General features: G+C 44.0%; 1 protein-coding gene and 1 long non-coding RNA gene across 2 annotated transcripts in view; one reads left to right on the top strand and one right to left on the bottom strand.

Moving 5' to 3' along the window:
- LOC101163475 (anthrax toxin receptor 1-like) overlaps positions 1 to 18,171 on the top strand; it is a 33,147-nt gene that overhangs the window by 11,871 nt on the left and 3,105 nt on the right. Inside the window, exons 12-17 of the mRNA XM_023949465.1 lie at positions 11,155 to 11,233; positions 13,220 to 13,315; positions 13,415 to 13,453; positions 13,950 to 14,048; positions 14,125 to 14,292; positions 14,558 to 14,638. Of these exons, the coding sequence (XP_023805233.1) occupies positions 11,155 to 11,233; positions 13,220 to 13,315; positions 13,415 to 13,453; positions 13,950 to 14,048; positions 14,125 to 14,292; positions 14,558 to 14,638 (562 nt within the window). The remainder of the gene's footprint in view (positions 1 to 11,154; positions 11,234 to 13,219; positions 13,316 to 13,414; positions 13,454 to 13,949; positions 14,049 to 14,124; positions 14,293 to 14,557; positions 14,639 to 18,171) is intronic.
- LOC111946402 lies at positions 12,259 to 16,385 on the bottom strand. Its single transcript, XR_002872109.1, has 3 exons — positions 14,538 to 16,385; positions 13,787 to 13,859; positions 12,259 to 13,451 (listed from the first exon to the last, which is right to left on the bottom strand). It is a non-coding gene; the product is annotated as an uncharacterized LOC111946402 (long non-coding RNA).

The following is an 18,171-nucleotide window of genomic DNA, read 5'->3' as shown; positions in this document are numbered from 1 at the left end:
TTTTTTTTTAATGAATTTCTTTTGTCTTAGAAGGCTTTAGAATTCCTTCTGCAGAAGTCCTGAAATGGTTGCAGTTTAAGAGCTTAATGTATGTAAAGTATTTTCCCTTTTTACCCTATTCTCACTGACTGAGCAGCTCCTTCTGCCCCTGACACCCTGATCAGAGCAGCACATAACAAATTCATTAAAGAAACACACTTTTCTATATGGCAGCTTTTCTGTTGGTTTTATCTCCATAGCAACCATTAAATCTTTTGGTCGCCTGGGGGTGACGAACAGATCTATGTCATTTTTAGAAGAATCGGTAGAAGTCAACTTTTATATTCCCTTGGCAACGGAGGTTTTTTGTTAACCACGACCATATTCCTGATGTGATCACATCGAATGTCATATTGTTTCTTTCAGGTTGAGCCAACGATTCGTCTAGTAAATGTTCACCGTGTTCTGGTAAAAAATATGCGCGAGCTACAGGGGAACGCCACTTTTGTGAGCTCGCCACGCTAGCCCCGCTCGAAATCTACAAACCAATCTAAAACCAACATTTGTTACCGATTAGGGTTCTAAGGATGCTCGAGGAGTGAGAAGGCGATAGATCAAAATCCTAAGAGGAATTTAAATTTGTAGATGGCGCAAAAGGTGATTCCCGAATTGAGGGAAAATGTGTACGTCGACAAATGTTACACTTTACCACAAAATAGCCACCAAGCCTTAGGTCCTGTGGCCATCCCATAATAGTTATCAAACTTTCTTTGGATATAGCTGACATGTGTTTTGGTTTCATTTGTGGATTTTACTTTTTTACCTTTTTTTTTTTTGGCCCATTAGAGATTTTGGCCCCATTCATTCATTCATTCATTCATTCATTCATTCATTCATTCATTCATTCATTCATTTTTTTTAAAAAAAATTTTGCAGTTTTTTTTGCATTTTCTTGTGTTGTGATGTCATAATTTTCTGGGTGGGGTCATTCACAATGTCAAAAATTCGTTTTCCCCAGATGCTAGGTGCATGAATATTTTGGTGAGTTTTTGGTTTTGTGGCGGGATCAAATTTTTGCTCAAAGGCACCTTAAGGTAGAATTTTTGGGATGCTGCTTTGGGACGGGAAAATCATTTTTCTACGTCAGTTTCAGAGTAAATATATTTTAAATAAAAAAGGGGATTTGCTCTGATTTTTGTTCCGTTTCTGGATGTCAATTCTGAAATGGAGATGCGTTTTGGTGGAGGTTATGAGGGCAGATAAAGGGCTGAGACAGCTAAGACTGGTGTGACGTTTACCACCTTATTCTGGCAGCGACCAGAACCGCTCTTCATCATTCGCCGCTCCGCGTTCAGAACCTGTCATGGCTCCAACGTCAACAACCCTCGGGCCTCGCTGACCGAGCCCCCCGGGAGAAGGAGGAAGGCTGCAGACTCTGAGGCGGAGAGGATGAAGAAGGTTTTTAGTCTGTAAACTTTCAGTGACGTGTGACGAACCGCCGGCTGTACAGAGATTTAACCCTTTCCTTTCAGCTTAAATCTCACGTATAGAAAATCTAATTCTCAAATTACAGGAAAAATGTATTTCTGTTGGTAAAATGTCCGTGGCTGTGTCCGAATTCCCACCCTAACTCCTTACTACTAGAAAACGATGTAGGGAAAGCCAACTCACTACTGTTTTTTTCAAACGGCGAATCATCAATTTTACAAAGTTAAAATTTCATTGATGTGATCTTTTTGCGACGATTCTTTATGAATCCACTGTCTTCTGAAGATGAAAACGTTGATGTTTAATTTAAAAAATACAATTAAATACATTTTTGGGGCAAAAATTGTTCAAGCGTGATGCATTGTGGTAGTGAGCATCAATGCACACCTGTCTTTCACAGAGACTTCTGGGAAATTTCTAGGGCATTGGATTTTGGAATTGTAGATTCTGACAGCTCTACAACGTGCTGCATGGCGCTCTATACAGTGAGTAGTGAAGGAACTTGGACTCAACCCATGTGTTGTTGGAGTCATGCAGTTGCAATCTAAAAATGTAGAAATTGATCATAATATTTGTGGAGATCCTTCTGATACTCAGAGAACTTTTAAAGTTAAAGATTTAATAAATTGACAAATGACAAATGACATTTATTTTGGAGATATCTCAAATATTGACAAATCCAGCCTCATTCATGTCACTGTAACACCAACCCCCTTCTGTTCTTTTGTTTGCTTTACATGTTTGCCTCTTTTTTAAACCAGGCCACATGAGATTGATAACCAGGTCAAATAGGAACCAGGTCACGCTAACACTTAGATTAAGTAAGGGATAATGCCCAACGAGGTGTGTTATATCAGAAATGAATAGAAATGGACAAGGCATGTCTGTCAGAAGGCATCCATTCATTTCTGATAATGGACACCTCAAAGGGTATCATCTCACTCACACCATGGTCACTTGTGGAAAAAAAAATCAGTTATCAGCACTTAAAATGTTTTATTTTTAACGTTTAAATCTTTTTCTCTTTGATTTGCACTGTTGTCGTGGTAATTGCTGCAGAACTTGGACTTCGCTCTGTTGCAGCTGGGAAATGTGCTACACATCATGTTTCCTAAGCACAATTTCATCCATTCTGTTGTTCTGGTTACCATAAGGTCAGCACAATAATATACAACATGCAGGCTATGTGGCCATAGATGACCAAGTTGTTCTTGTGCTCAAAAGCCTCAGAGGCCTCTATGCAGATGACACTCTCATTTGTATGCAAGAGTGTCATCTGCATAGAAGAGAGCCTAAAAGACTATTACTGCAGTTAACGGATATGAGGACTGAGTGACTCCTCCACCCCGGTGATCCAAGCAGGAGCTGCCTGCCGGCGCCAAGAAGCCAAAATCTATAGAGCTGTTTCTCAGTCATTCTACTGGTCAGAATAACCATTCTTGAGCTGATACCTTTTTTAAAAGACTTTTTTTGCCCACTCTCCCCCTCTCTTTTTGCAATATTTATCGAGCCTCTAGCTGCAGCAATAAGACAGAATGAGAGTATTAAAGGAATTAAAACCAAACACAGCCATCATAAAATTAGTCTCTATGCAGATGACATATTACTGTTTTTAAGTAATATACATTCTGTAAATGAAACGGCAACAATCATTAATGAATTCTCTTCTATATCAGACTATTCCATTAATTGGAATAAATCTGTTTTATTACCACTGAACAGTAATGCGGAGCAAGGACTCACAATACCAGTCAAATCAGGCAATATAAAATATCTAGGTATTTATTTTTCCCCCAAAATTTCAGAACTGGTGCAGCTAAACTACACCCCATTACTGAAAAACATACAGGACGATCTAACACGCTGGACCAACCTGCCTTTGTCCCTTATGGGCAAGGTAGCCACGGTAAAAATGAAAATCTTACCCAAAGTTAATTATCTCTTCTCAATGATTCCCACACAACCGCCATTAAAATGGTTCAAAACATTAGACTCATCCATATCAAGCTTTCTATGGAACAACAAACCTGCAAGAATTAGTCTAAAAACTTTAAAATCTGCAAAAAGCTGTAGAGGATTAGAATTACCTAACTTCCACAATTACTTTCTTGCAAATAGATTACAATACATCTTAAAATGGTTAAAAAATAATCCAGAAACCAACTCATGGTTAGACTTGGAACAGGCGTTATGTGGAAAGATCAACCTGTCAGATCTTCCATTTATTAGTCAAATAGTTAAAAAACAGGATTGTTTCAAAAGTATTAATATAAATGGCACTTTAACAGCCTGGTGGGAATTTCTCAAAATATCAAAATCATCAATTCAACCGTGCAAAATGACACCCATCTGGAACAACCCAGACATCCTCATAAACAAAAAAATTATCCACTTCCCAGCTTGGCAAGCAGGGGGCATAAAACAACTAGAGCACATAATTATTGATAGAAGATTCATAACTCCCCAGGAACTTCAAGACAAACATGGAATATATAACTTCTTGGAATATCAGCAACTTAAATCAATTATTACTAAAAAGTTTAAATACAGAGACAACGATTTAAAGCTACCAGATGTAGTTACCACTCTGATCAATTTCTCAATGAATAAAACTCTCTCCAAAATATACAAACTTTTATGCAATTTAGATAACAATATTTCACTTCCGACAACAAAATGGGATGCGGATTTGAGCATCAGCACAGATGAAAGTTTTTGGTCAGAAGTTTGTCTAAACACCTTTAAAATGACAAAAAGTCCAAATCTGCAGCTAATCCATTTCAAAACTCTTCACAGAATTTACTACACTGGACAGAGGCCGTTCAAGATGGGTCTCAGTAACTCAGACATTTGTCAGCACTGTGACAGTAATCTACCCGACAATTACATGCATGCACTATGGTTCTGCACGCCTGTCCAGGCTCTCTGGCAGCAGGTATGTGCCGATCTATCAGTCTGGCTTAAGGTTTCAATCACAGCTTCACCGTCACTTTGTGTGCTTGGTGACATGAGTGCCATCGATGTAGAAGGAGGATTAGGCTCTATCATTTTCACAACTCTTTGTATTGCTAAAAAAACTATTTTAATAAATTGGAAAAGCAAAAAAAATATAAATATAAGTCAACACAGAAATCTGCTGCTTGATCATATCAGCTTGGAAAAAATGTCAGCCCAAAGTTCAAGTAACTTCGAAAGAATTCGGTCTCTCTGGTCTCCCATAGCTAACTCCGTGACTTAGGGGGTGGGGGGGGCCTGGTCGTCGCTGCTCCTTGCCCTTCTGCCGTGGGCTGGGGTGGGGGTCGGGGCCTCCGGTGCCTGGCGGGGGTCGTTGGGGGCTCCGTTGGTCGGGGGATCGGGTCCCCTGGGTGGGGGCGGGCTGGGGCGCTGCGTGGTCCTTTGGGCTTGGGTGTGGGGGTGCGTGGTGGGGGGGTGGGGGGGTGGTCTGGCTTGGCTTGGGGGGGTGGTCCCTTTGCCTGTGCTGGGGGGGGTTGGCGGGGAGGGCTGCTCGGGGGGGGGGGGCCCAGCGGCGCTGGATGGGCTTCCCATCTACGCCTGGGGCTGGGATCGGCCCTTCCCTGGCTCTGGGGCGGGACGGGACAACCCTCTTGGGGCCCCCTGTCGCTCTGGGTGTCCTCCGCTTCGGCTGCGGGGTCTGGGGGGGTGGGGGGGGTCTTGTCGGCCCTGACCTGTGGGGGGGCATTCTGGGGGAGGGGGGGGGTCCACTATTGGTACGGGGCAGGGGGGGTTGACGGGTCGGGGTCTCCGCTGAGGCCATCGGCGGTTTCCCCGGCCGGTTGGCTGCCTCGGTCCCGTCGAGGCCTGACCAGAGCTCTTCTAGGGCCGGCGTTTGGGGGTGGGGGCGGGGGGGTGGTGCTGGGCCTGGGGTGTCGGCGCCTCCGGGGGTGGGGCCCCTGGGCTGGGTGGGCCTGGCCCCCTTGCTGGGGGGGGGGCGGGGGCGGGGGACAGCTGTTTGACCACCGGGGGACAGTCTATCAGCTGTCCCCAACTTACCCCCTTCCTCATATAACCTCATAATAGGGTGAGGGGGTGGGGGGCTTAGCCTGCGATGAGCCTTGGGGGGGGGTTTACTAGGCAGTGGCCCCCCTCCTATGGTTGCCGTATGGAGTGGGCCCCCCCTCTTTCGGTTTTATTTGCACCTTAGACATGTAGGGCCCTTGGAAGGGGGGGTGCTTGGACATCACTGCCAGCAAGCAGCGGATGTCCTCCTAGCACCCTACCCGCCAATTTTAACCGCACCTTAGACATTTAGGGCCCCTTGGTGGGGAGGGTGAGGGGACGTCACTGTGAGTAATCAGGAGATGTCCCCTTAGTGCCCTACCTGCCAATTTTAACTGCACCCCCCTTAGTACACACACCCCTCCCCCCTCAATATATACATCCCAACATAAACACACACACATGCACATACACACCATCTCAAACACACATACACGCACACACATTTTGCAAGGAAGGTGGGACCTGGGTCCATCTGTCCCCTGCCTCTTCCCTGGTGGGGGGTGCGGGCCCCTTTGCAACGGCGGCCGTGTCCCCGGGTTGCCGGCTTCCTGGGCCCGGCGGTGCTCTCTCCGCGCGGTGGGGGAGTTCACATTACATCTGAGCCGGGGGTGTCTGGTCCCTTGGGGGTGGGTTCTGGTCCTTGCTCCTGAGTGCTGGGCCCCGCCAAATTTCCAACTGTGGCCGAGCCTGGTCGGGCCATATTTATAACACCCCTTGTGGGCCCTCTTTTTTTCCCCGGGGTTCCCCCCTCCGTGGCGGGGGCGGCGGGCCCCTTGCCTCGCTCTTCCCTGGACCAACCGTGGGCCGGGCGGATGGCTGCCTGGAGTGCGGAGCGGGTCTCCCTTGGGGGGTCCTGGCTCGTACCTGGGGTTGGGGCGGGGGGATGCCCGGAACTCCTGGGTGGTGGTGGGGTGCTCGTTTGGGGCTGTGGGCGTCCTTCTCCGGTGGGGCTCTGCGTTGGGTTCTCCCGGCGCGGCGGGGGGGCTGCTCTCCTGGTTGGGCTGGGGCGGCGCTCTCTTTCCCTCCGTGCTTCCCTGGCCTCTGGCTCTGGGGGCCTTGCGGCGGCCCTGCTGGCCCTGGCCTGGGTGGCGGGCTTGGTCGCCCGGGCGGCGGTTGTTCCCTGCCGGTTACCGTGTGGCGTTGGGGGGATTCCGGCTGCCGCTGCTGCTGCGGTGGGGGTCTTGGGGTGGGGATGGCTGGGCACTCTCCATCCTTCTTTTCACGTTCCACCATCCATTTTAGAAGAACATAAAACCTCACCTGAGCACTGGTGTTAGCTCACCTTTGCACTAATAGCTTGCATGACTGAATGACTGAAATATTTCACACTAGTTGGTTTTAAGGCATAAGTATGCGTGTGTGAACACTATCTGTTTTGTGTACATGTCGACAGGTGGACATTTTTGCAGCTAGCAGGTGTGTTTATAACATTTGAGTGTGTGTGTGGACGGCCCCCGCCCTTTTTGTACTGCATTTGAACCTTACCATAATGATTAACAACCAGTAAACTTGTTGCTTTATGCTGCTTCATGGTCTTATCCCCCCTCCCCTCCTATTATCACCCTCCTACTCCCCCTCTCTCTAACGTCCCTCTCTCTTCTTCCCCTCTTTCCTTTTCCGTCCGGTCCAACACCAAAGATTTTCAGACATGATTGAAATTAATAAAGTTTGGCCTCAATTACAAAAGGGGTTTATTCAGACATACCTTTGGTTTGTCAGAAGATTAATAACCCCTCTTGTTAAAGCAAAATATGTCCAACACAAGAGGCCCTCAGCTCTCGTCTGTCTGCCCAGCTGTTGGACAGGACAAGTTAAAAAAAAAAAAAAAAAAAAAGACTTTTTTTTTCCCACGATACTTTTAAATTATTGCAGGCTATTTAATTTATAAACTGGCCAATCAGATGCCTCAGTAAAAGTAGGTGGTGCCTTAAGACCTTCACATCCAACGTTTTGAACGTTTGACGGAATCCATGTAGCCTGCTTTCAAGTGGTGGGGGCGTGGCCTTCCAACTAGCTCACACCTGATTGGAAAGAGTGGTTGCCATAGAAACGAGGACTCAGGCATCATCGGGTTCCAACATGGCAGCGAACAAGGGCTTCCGAATTTACTTCACTTGGTCAGAGCAGGAAGTAAACCATTTACTCTGGAGGATAAAAAAACTGGATTTAAACCTTCAATGAAGGTTTTTACTCTCAAATTTTTCGTTTGAACAATTTGTTTTAAAAAGGCAAAAAACTAAAGACATTTATGCTGTGTTTAGTTTTAAACGTGGCACCACTTGCAGAGTTGGTTAAGTTTTAGAAGGTTTAACAGAGTGGTCATTCCTAAATCATTGGATCTTCACAGCAAAAAGCACTTGGGGTAATTTGATTGCATTTATTCTGTGCAGGGAAAAATGTAAGCAAACAGTTCCTGTTATCTGTAATACAAGTGTCAGTAGTTCGTCATGATTGGTCGGCTAAAAGCTAAACCTCCTGTTCCTCCCCTAAGTGGTGAGAAATGGCTGAAAGTCCCAGCTTTGAGAAGTATTTCACCTTGTTGGTGGAGCTCTTAGTTTCTTTCCATTCAGGGCGGAGCTGCGGTTTTTAATTTGATCAGACTGATGTCTCTGGCCCACTTTACAAGAAAGGGAGGGGAAAGGATTTAAAAAACAATTTAAATACGTTTTGGATTTCTTGTCTCTGAAGCTGCTGTCTGAGAATCAGTGCAGCACACTGGCTAGTTATTAAACTACCAATTTGATAATCGTTCTGTTTTTTTCTTTGTTTACTTTTAGGCCCCTTTTTAGTCCAAAATCAAGCAAGAAATCTTCAGCCCCCGGGTTCTTGTTTTTCCACATGAAGGAGCTCAAAAGTTCTTTTATAATGTCAGCTTTTATCCTTTACATTTCCCCTTGATTCATTCCTTCATCTACATTTTTAGAAAAATCTCCCTCTGTGTCTGAACATTTCCCAGCCCCCTCGTTTATTTCCCACATTTCTCCACCTTTTTTTTCCCCTTCCTGTGCCACGGTGGCACCTTTTTTTCCTTTTTTTCCACCCGGCCCCAGCCTCTCCTCTGCCCGCCTGTCAGCCTCACCGTTGCTTTTTCTCCGTATCTGTCGTTTATTTGTGTCTGCTGCACATGTCCACATGTCAGCCGCCTCTCATTCATCTGTGTCTGATCAAAGCCGCTCAGAGGCCGGCCGGCTCTTTAAAGTCTGCAGCCGCTTACGTCGGAGGAACCACCTCAGGCTCAGGTTTGGATCTCAACCAAGCCCCCCCCCCAAAAAAAAACAAGGTTTTCAATCGCTGCAGGGTCAGAAACATGTGGAAAATGTTGCTTTGCTTGCAGTTATGTGCATTCAAAAAGCCCTAGAATTAGGAATACAGGGCGAATTTCACTAATCGAATAAGGAGTCAAAATAAATACAAATGAAATCAAACTAAATGAACAAAAAAAATTAACAACAAAATTGTATTTTTCCAAATATTTAAAATAACTAAACAAGAATTAGGTAACAATAAATCTCATTTCCTTTACATCAATCCATATTTCCTTTGCTGATTAAATCTGAGCTTTGCTCTGGGGCTGCACGGTGGGGTAGCGGTTAACTCCATCTCCTCAGTTTAAGAAGGCCCTGGTTTGAATCCCGGCTGGGTCCTTTCTCTTTGCATGATCTCCCTGTGCTCGGGGGTTTTCTCTGTGCTCTCCTGTCCCCCCTCCCCAGTCCACAAACATGCTCCATAGGTTCATTGGTGGCTCTAAATTGCCCATAGGTGTGCATGTGTGGCCCTGTGACAGACTGGCGACCTGTTCAGGGTGACCTTGGTGACCTCACTGTCACGCGATAGCAGCTGGGATAGGCTCCAGCAGCCTCCCTGAAAGGAATTCAGCGGGTTCTGAAGATGCATGGATGAATAGATGGATGGATGATGGATGGATGGATGGAATTTAGCTCTGTCTCCATTTTCACATAAAGTTTGAACTATTTTAGTTTCAGCCATCACAGACAACTTAGATACCCCCGTCAGAACTTTGGCCCCGTCTTTGAGATGTTGAGAAGAACATCAGTGTATCTGCCACACATGGTGGAGGTAGTGTGATAATATGGGCTTTCTTCAAGTGAAAAACAAAAGCAAAACACACTCAGGACTCATTTACAGGGTGTCTGCACATTTACAGAATGGTAAACGGCGTAAACTTATGTAGCACTTTTCTACCTTCTTTCATAAGCCCGAAGGGCTTTACAGTCACAGACACATTCACACACTGGTGGCCGCTCCGCTGCCGAACACTGGCACAAACACCTCCTGATTCAGGAGGACACTGCACCACTGGGCCACAATTTAATCTGTAAATTGATGAGACAAAAAAAAAATCAACTTTCTGGTCGGCATGTGTCAGAGTATCAGTCAAACATGGTGGTGGTAGTGTTATAATATGGGCTTTTTCAGGACCTGGATGCTTGATAGTTTAAAACTGAATTATGATTCAACCAGAAAACCCTAAACTAGATCCAATGATCCAAACAAACCAGCGGATTTCTTGGCTTCAGAGACCAGACGGAGACCGTTTCATCTCCTCAGACAGCTGCTGGTGCTGGAAAGCCTCCAGTCTGTGTGGATTCAAACACTTCCACAAACATGACCAACACCCACTCCCAGTTATCACACAGACTCCTGCTGCTGCTGCTGTCACAGAGGACAAAAACCAGGAGTTTCCTGATTTCACTTTAAAAACAGCTCTTTCAAGTCCTCATTTTTCCTCATTTTGGCCTCTTTAATGTCAGAAGGACAAATGTTTTATTTTGAAAAAAATTCCAAATAGGTGCCAGGAGTTTGTGTCGCCCAGATGTGGGATCAGGAGGATCTTCCACAAAGCCGTCCCAGCTCTGCTGAAGTTTGGTCTGCAGGCGGATTAAAGACAGATCTGACGCTTGAACTTTTCCATAATCCACCCCCCCTTTACACCCAAACACGCCTTTCATCCGTGTCTCTAAGAGCCCAACCACATCAGGCCCCCGCGGGGGTCACTGGGGCTCGCTCTGAAATTCTCAGAATTGTTTTTCACTGCTCAGGGGGCGGGGGGCTTTTAAAACAGACGAGGTTTGCAGTGGAGCATCAGCAGAGGATGTTTGTCCTGAAGAAGGAGGCCCTGACAGAACGGTTCCGCTGGGGGTTTATCTGTAAAAAAAAGTTTCCCCAACTCTGCTGGTTTAAGTTTTCTGAGGATTTTAAATTTCAAAACATTGTTTTATAAGTTAACAAAGGACAAAAGGTTGCTAAATTGAACTTGTCTAATTAAAAAAAATACTTTCAGACGGGGAAAAATACATTTGTTGGACAATTTTTAGATGAATAAGCATCACTTTTTTTCAATGCAATCTGAGCTTTTATTTTGAAAATTAAGGTACAAAAACTGTTTTAAATCTCATTACTGATGTTCAAGATTTACAAGTTTTTTTCCTCTGGATCTGGTTTGAATTTGCTCTTGTAAGAGTAAAACGTGGTCCATGAATCCAAGGCACGCGACAGAAAAAGGGCTTTATTTATTGAAGGAATCCTCCTGGCAGAGCTCAGTTCTGAAACATCTGCAGCTTCTTTCCTTTCTGAGCCCTTCTCTGTCGCTCCTCAAAGCCTCCGGGCGGTTCTGTGATGATGTCTTCTCTTTGTTTTTGCTCTCAGGGTGATTTATCTCCAAGTGAGCATGAATGACGGTCTGTCCTTCATCAGCAGCAACGTTCACATCACCACCACGGAGTGTGTAAGTCCAGGCTGGAGCCGCTTCCCCTCTTTTCCTGGAAGCTGTTCCTTTTTTTCCTGGAAGGCTTTGTTTTGTGTCCTTCATCTTCTGCCCCACTAGCCTCTTTTCTGGGGGAGGGGCAACTACGAGAGGGTCCTGTTTTTTTTTTTTAGAGGGCAATAGTTGCAAGCAAACTGTCAATATTCCTTCTTGCACCACACGCAGAAAGATTTAGAGTTCAGTGGAACCAAATCAAAGGTAAAGCGGTTTGGAAGCTGCGAGTGACATCATGAAGATGGTTGTGGTTCCTCGCGTCGACATACCCGTGCAGTTAGAGGCTTCTGGCCACAAACCAACGGCATTAGGGCGAAATCTTCTGCTGTAAACATTAATATTAGACACAGAAAACGGTTTTCCCCTATGAACGGTCTGTCTCCACACCAAGATAGATAGGAGGAAGAGCACATGTGGTCCTCATCTGTGTCGGTAAAGAGAGGCGTGTTTGGCTCACGGACGCCTTCCTGGCTTTCAGAGCGGCGGTGATGTGCGTTAACGTCCTTGCTGTTCCTGCGTCGAGGAAAAAAACGCCTTCAAATAGCCTCAACAGCCAATTACTACCTCACTGCAAAAGTAATCTATTACAGTAGTAACGCGTTTCAGGGGAGGAATCGTTCACTCGTTGAATCCTCAGTAACTTTATTAGAGACTCACTACTTTCTATAGCTGTCAAAAACACCAACAACCCGGGGTGTTTAAAGGTAAAAAGAAAGCTGGCGGTCCATCACTTTAAGATTTTTTATCCATTAAAAAACAGAGTTTTAGGGCCAGTTTACAAACAAAAAACCTTTTTTTAAATTTACGACTTTAAATCTAGCAAATTTATGAGAAAAAGTCGTAAATTTACGACTTGAAATGTCGTAATAATACTTTTGTTTTTGTGGTCGTATAATAAGTCCTTCATAAATAAAAACCCTTCTATTTCATTATTGGGAAGCGCTTTATAATTCCTTAATAACCTCGTTATGAGATATTAACAAGCTTAACAATGTGGTTAGAAGCCTTTATTAGCAGTTGTGTTTACCAAGGAAGTCTTGTGAAAAAACACATCATGGTTTAGATTGAGGGGCTGCAAAGCAAATATACTTATAATGAGGACAAAGTTATATTAATTAGTCGCTTACAAGTCATTTTATCAAAAAATAACATTGATAAAATTTCTAAAAATGCCTTATTAATGTCTCATTTAAACTCTTTTAGAAACGCTAACAAGTGTTTTAAGCCACGCCCCCACCAAATGCCATTCACACGTCATGGCGTCCAGTTTCAATGTTAAGTCATTGTACAGATGTAATCTAAGGTCGCATTAAGTGCGTGGGTGTGGTGTGGCGGTCTGGCAGTAGTGAGTTTTTTAAGAGTTCAAATCTTTGAACTTTGACAAACAATATGCGTCATGTCAACCAATCAGAGACTCCGCTTTGACCTTAGATGTGTTGATGATGTAACAATGGGTGGAGCCCAAAGCCAACATGGAGTTGAGAAGCTGATATTTGGCGTTTTTTCATTGAAGTTTACAATGTCTTTCAAGTTTAATTTAAATTTTTCACAAAGATTCTCTCAGGTTTTTAAAAATGTTTCAGTTCACAATGTTTAAAACTGTTTTAAAAATGTATTTCATTTTTTTAAAGATACAATTTGTTTGTTTTTATTTTCTTTCAGCTGATCCTCATTTGACCCCATAGGAGTGGCTCTCAGCTAAATGTGAAATCTTTCAGATTTTACGTTCTATTTCTGTAAAAAAGAAAGGAATTTCAAAGTAAAAGTGGTCTCAGTTCTGTAACGACGATGCAAATGGGGATTACTTTAGATTACAGTAGCAAGTAATCTGAAAGTAACTTGCTGAATTCCGCCGAAGACTTTTCCTTTTCCTTCATGTTTTGTGTTTGTCGTGTGTTTAAACGATGAGCGGCGTCTGTCCGTGGCGCCTGACGGCTTGTGTTTCCCGTGCAGTTTGACGGCACCATCCTCCTCATCACCCTGCTGGTGTTGTTCCTCCTGCTGGCTCTGCTGTTCATGTGGTGGTTCTGGCCCCTCTGCTGCACAGTGGTGAGGAAGAGCGGATCAGCTCCACGGATCAGCTCCAGCTCCTGACAAGCTCCACCGAGCGGGAATGATTGACGTCATCTCTCTCCTCCTTCTCCATAGGTGATCAAGGAACCTCCTCCACCTCCTCCCCCTGAACCTGTGAGTCCAAACACCCCTTTTTTTATAAAAACATCAAACTGAAATAAGGAAATGCAGCAGCAACTCTTTCAAAGTAAAAGAAAACGTGGGGGGGGGGGGGGGTACTTTGTCGTTTCAAACAAAAAATAATCTTCTGCCTTTTTCTGTTAGAGAATTTAACATTCACCTTTAAAATATTGATGCAACCAAATGAAGTTTCAGTCAAACTTTAAATTAAAGTAAGAGGAAAAGGAAAATCCTTCAGTGTTTCAAATTAAGAGACATGAATAAAATGAGGAGTAGATTAAAAGAGGAGCTTATAGAAGTTAGATGATGAGTAAAACAAAGAGGTACCAGACGAGATCCTTGAGGCTCTCCATCCTCCATCTTTGCTTTGTCTTCCTGTCATTCATTTCAGAACAAAAGCCTATAAAACAGCAGGAAAATCTTTCAAAAACAAGTTCAGATCTCTTTCTCTGAAGTCAAACATTAAGAAATGAGCGTTTTCTGCTTTCAGGAGTCGGATGACGACGACGGACTCCCCAAGAAGAAGTGGCCCACTGTGGACGCCTCGTATTACGGGGGAAGAGGAATCGGAGGAATCAAGAGGATGGAGGTGATGAGACGACAGGAACCCCCAGCTGAGAAGCGCAGCCACAGCTTTAATTCTGGCCGTGCTTTTCTGTCTGTAGGTCCGTTGGGGGGGGAAGGGCTCGACCGAGGAGGGGGCCAAGCTGGAGAAGCCCAAGAATGCAGTGGTGAAGATGCCAGAGCAGGAGTACGAACCGTACGAGCCCAAACCCAAGAAACCTCAGACGAAGAAGCCGCCTCAGAGCCGAAAGTGGTACACTCCCATCCGGGTGAGGGGCAGCCGACAGAAACATCCCATAATGTCAGCATTTGTTAACCGTTTGATCAACATCCCAAACCTGAAGGATGTTAGGATCCTGAAAAGCAAGACAACCGGAGGAGCGGTTTTCATATCTAGACGCTCTGATCGACTGTGTGTTTCAAACTCCTGCAGAGGGTCTTGTATTATTTCAGCTGTGATCCTGTGTGTTTTTAAGGGGGGGTCAGTGTTTGGGGTGGGGCAGCAGACACTGACCTCTCCTCCGTCCTCTGCAGGGTAAGCTGGATGCCATCTGGGCTTTGTTCCGCCGCGGCTACGACCAGGTGTCTCTGATGAGGCCGCAGCCCGGAGATCACGTACGTTTCTGCACCTCACAGGATCTGATGGCAGCGCGTTATCCTGTTAAAGTCGTCCTCAGCTCACTCGAACAGTCGCCTTCTAAAGCACTCCCAGATATCAGATGAGACGTAATTGCAAAATATTTTTCATGCTGCTTGAACGACTGAAGCTTGAAAAGACTTTAAAAAATAAAAAAGGCAGCTTCATTTCTATAGTTTCTCACATTATATGATGTTACGTCTCCATTCTCCTTTCATCTGACAAACTCTGGCTCATTTATTTCTTACTTAACTCAGATGCAATTTCACGCCACTGTTAAACGTTCCATTTACTGCAGGGAAATGAACATTTTCAACAGGTCATCCAGCTCATCATACTTCCACCACCTTGTCAGACTTTTATTCTGAAAGTCTGTGTTAGTTGAACTTCAGATATTTGGAATGCCCTTTATTCCTACAGTTCCTGTTGTGTCTCATCAGAACATTAGTCCAGATGTTCCTCTGTTCCTTTTTCCTCAAACTGGATCCATGTTTGTCCAAAAGTCTCTTTTTGATCTAAACTGAGTCACGTGAGGCTAAACCTTCCTTCCGTCCGTCTTCTGCTGCCTTTCATATGACCGCCTGCATGAGACCTTCTCAGGATGAACCTGTGAGGCAGCCCCACATTATCACACTACCACCACCACCCTACTTGGTTCCTGCTAGTTTGAGTCCAGATGTTTGGTGATGCTCTCCTTCCATAAAGTTCCTCTTGAGTGTCTTTAGAACATTAATCCAGATTAACAGTAAAATACCAACATTTCTCATGTTTTCAAGTTATCTTTGTGGGTTATTTACATGTTACTGAATGTTACTTATTTTCTGGCTTTTCCTGGCTAAAGTTTTTGGACAGCTTTCATTTGTCAAACCGTCACTTGGATGAAGTTTGTTGGTCTGGATTACATTCCTGAGATGTGCATTAATCTCATTTCTCTGCTCTCTGCGGATCGGATGGTGGAAAAGGAACAAATGTTATTTTATCTTGACATAAAACTCCAAATATTTTACACAACGTCAGGCCCTTATGGATTTCTCAGCAAAGCTTTGACTACAGATCCTTTAAGAAATTTCCTTTGAGAAATTTTGAAAACCAATCCAGTGTTTGGAAAATCTGAGAGATTTGAGACCACAAAGACACAGAATGCCCCCGACTCTAAAGTTTGGCCTCGTCATAATCCTCTGAGCTGGAGTCAGACTATGGAAATTTATGCACAAACTCTTGTTCTCAGCTAGAGACTGAGAAAAGGTTTTGACTGGACTGCCAGCCAGGAGATGAAGTAATGGATCACCAACACACAGGAAACACATGCAGCAGAAACTGGAGCGAAAAACCAAACTTAAAGGTGACAAATCATTAAAAATGACAAAAAAAATCACAACTGAAAAGAAAAGCTCCAACCGTGACATGACAGAGGAAAACTAGGGGCTTATATGCAGTAATAATCAGATCAACCACAACCAGCTGAGAAGATGCAAATTGAAAGCAGGTGTCGTCTTTGCTCTCAGCAGAGCAGGAGGCCAAACAAACCTCAACTCAAACTCATTTAAAACACCTTAAATGAGGATCATTTGAAGAGCTTTCCTGCGATTCCTCCTCCCTTCCGCCTCATTCCCTCCTGCCATCCAGGGAATTGGCCCTCACCTCAGCCGGCCGCTTCCACCCCCGGCTCACGCCTGCTTCACGTTAGAAATGGGAGAAAAAGCAGAACCACATGGCAGGGGGGGTTTCTCTCCTTCTAGTCCTAGAAAGAATGACGCGGTTCGGCTCTAACGCCCCCCAAAAAAACTGCAGAGAATAGTTGATGCTGAACCCTTTCAGTGCAAAAGAAACTCTCAGAGGATCTTATGAAATTCTCCAACATGTCCAGAAAAGTCTGCAGAGATTTAAGTTTAACAGAAAGTGTTCATTTACAGAGAGTTTTGGCCTCGCTCTCATGCAGTTTCTCTAAAAAAAAACTGGAATGTCACTTCTGGCCTGACATTTTCTAACGAAATATTACAGGAAACATACTTTTTTATGGTTAGTTTAATTCTCAGATTAATTTGACCCCACAATCCTTCCAAATGATGATTTCTCATCAAAGCAAACCAAAAAACAATGGAAAAGTCTGAAGCCATGAAGCATCATTAGGTGTTAGTTATTATTATTTTAACGGGGGGGGGGGTAGACAGTTTCATTTATTTCATTTATGGGAATTAAAACAGATTAAGTCCAGATTATATTTCTGTGATTATAAGAAGCAACCAATAAACCTGAAAGAAAAACTGATCATCAAAGCCTCCAGCGGCTTTCGTGAAAACTGCTGAAACCAACATTTTTTCTGGTCCTTGTGGTCCAGGACTCCTGCAGGACAGAATGAACATCAGTCAGATCCTTCCTGTTCACAGTGGCAGGTTTGATTCCCATTGAAGGCTTCAGTTGTGAAAAGCATTTACTGTATATGGAGTAAATGCCTTTATTTGTTGTGTTTAGATTTTTTTTTAAAAGAGTTGATTGATGATCTTCAAAACACCTGCTTTATGTAAGTCAGAAAGGTTTGCAGATATTTCTGATATTGTTTACATTATTGCAGTGTTTTTCAACCTTTTTTGAGCCACGGCACACTTTAACCCTGACAAAAATCCCGCGGCACACCAGCATCCAAAAAAAAAAAAAAAGCAGAAATTCATGATCTGTATTGATCGACAGCACCCCCCCCCCCCCTCAGCGCAATCTCACGTGCATTTTTGTGATAATTGTGGCAGAAAAAGCAGGAAGTTGCGGCTTTCTTTTTCTAAGAGATGAACCACCAGCTAAAGACGAGCTTTAGCTGGTGGTTTTGTTAGAACTGAGCGACTTTATCAGCAGAATTAAGAACAAGGAAGTGAAGACTTTAACCACTTCTGATTGGTCAGAATGATGACATGTGATTAAGCCTTCAAGAATGATTGGCGGAGACAGTTAAAGGGGCGGGACTTTTCCTTACACAGTTATAGCTGCAGCTAAATCGCGGTACCGTGATTCTTATCAAAATGTCTTTAATAGAATCAAATAAACACAAAAAAAAGTTATTTTATGATATTTCATATTCTTAACTTCTCAGTGTTTTATCAGGGCCTGTTTGGATGAACACAGAGCTGAAATCCTGGAGATGGAAAATGTTTTTAGATCAGTTAATGAGGGCAATTTCTCCACGGCGCACTTGACCATCTCCCACGGCACACTAGTGTGCCGCGGCACACTGGTTGAAAAACACTGCATTATTGTACATTTGTATTTCTCAAACGTTCGGCGAGTCATTTTCACCCTCATCATTACATAAGGAACCTTTTAAATTGTTTACAGAACTGTAAAACTTTGACCACATGAGAGCAGAGAGCAGGAATGTTGAAACCGTTTAAATGATTTCTTAGAATAAGAAGCTCTGGGCCTAAATGAGGGTTATAGATGACCAACTTGTTAACAACAGTAATCCAGATTAGACGGGAACAAATGTTCCTTTGAGAAATGAAATGAGCACAAATGACACTGA

The sequence above is a fragment of the Oryzias latipes genome, chromosome 19, assembly GCF_002234675.1.
Source record: "Oryzias latipes chromosome 19, ASM223467v1".
NCBI classification, from domain to species: Eukaryota; Metazoa; Chordata; class Actinopteri; order Beloniformes; family Adrianichthyidae; genus Oryzias; species Oryzias latipes.
Note: the sequence above shows the minus strand (reverse complement) of the source record. Positions and strands in the feature narration are given on the sequence as shown.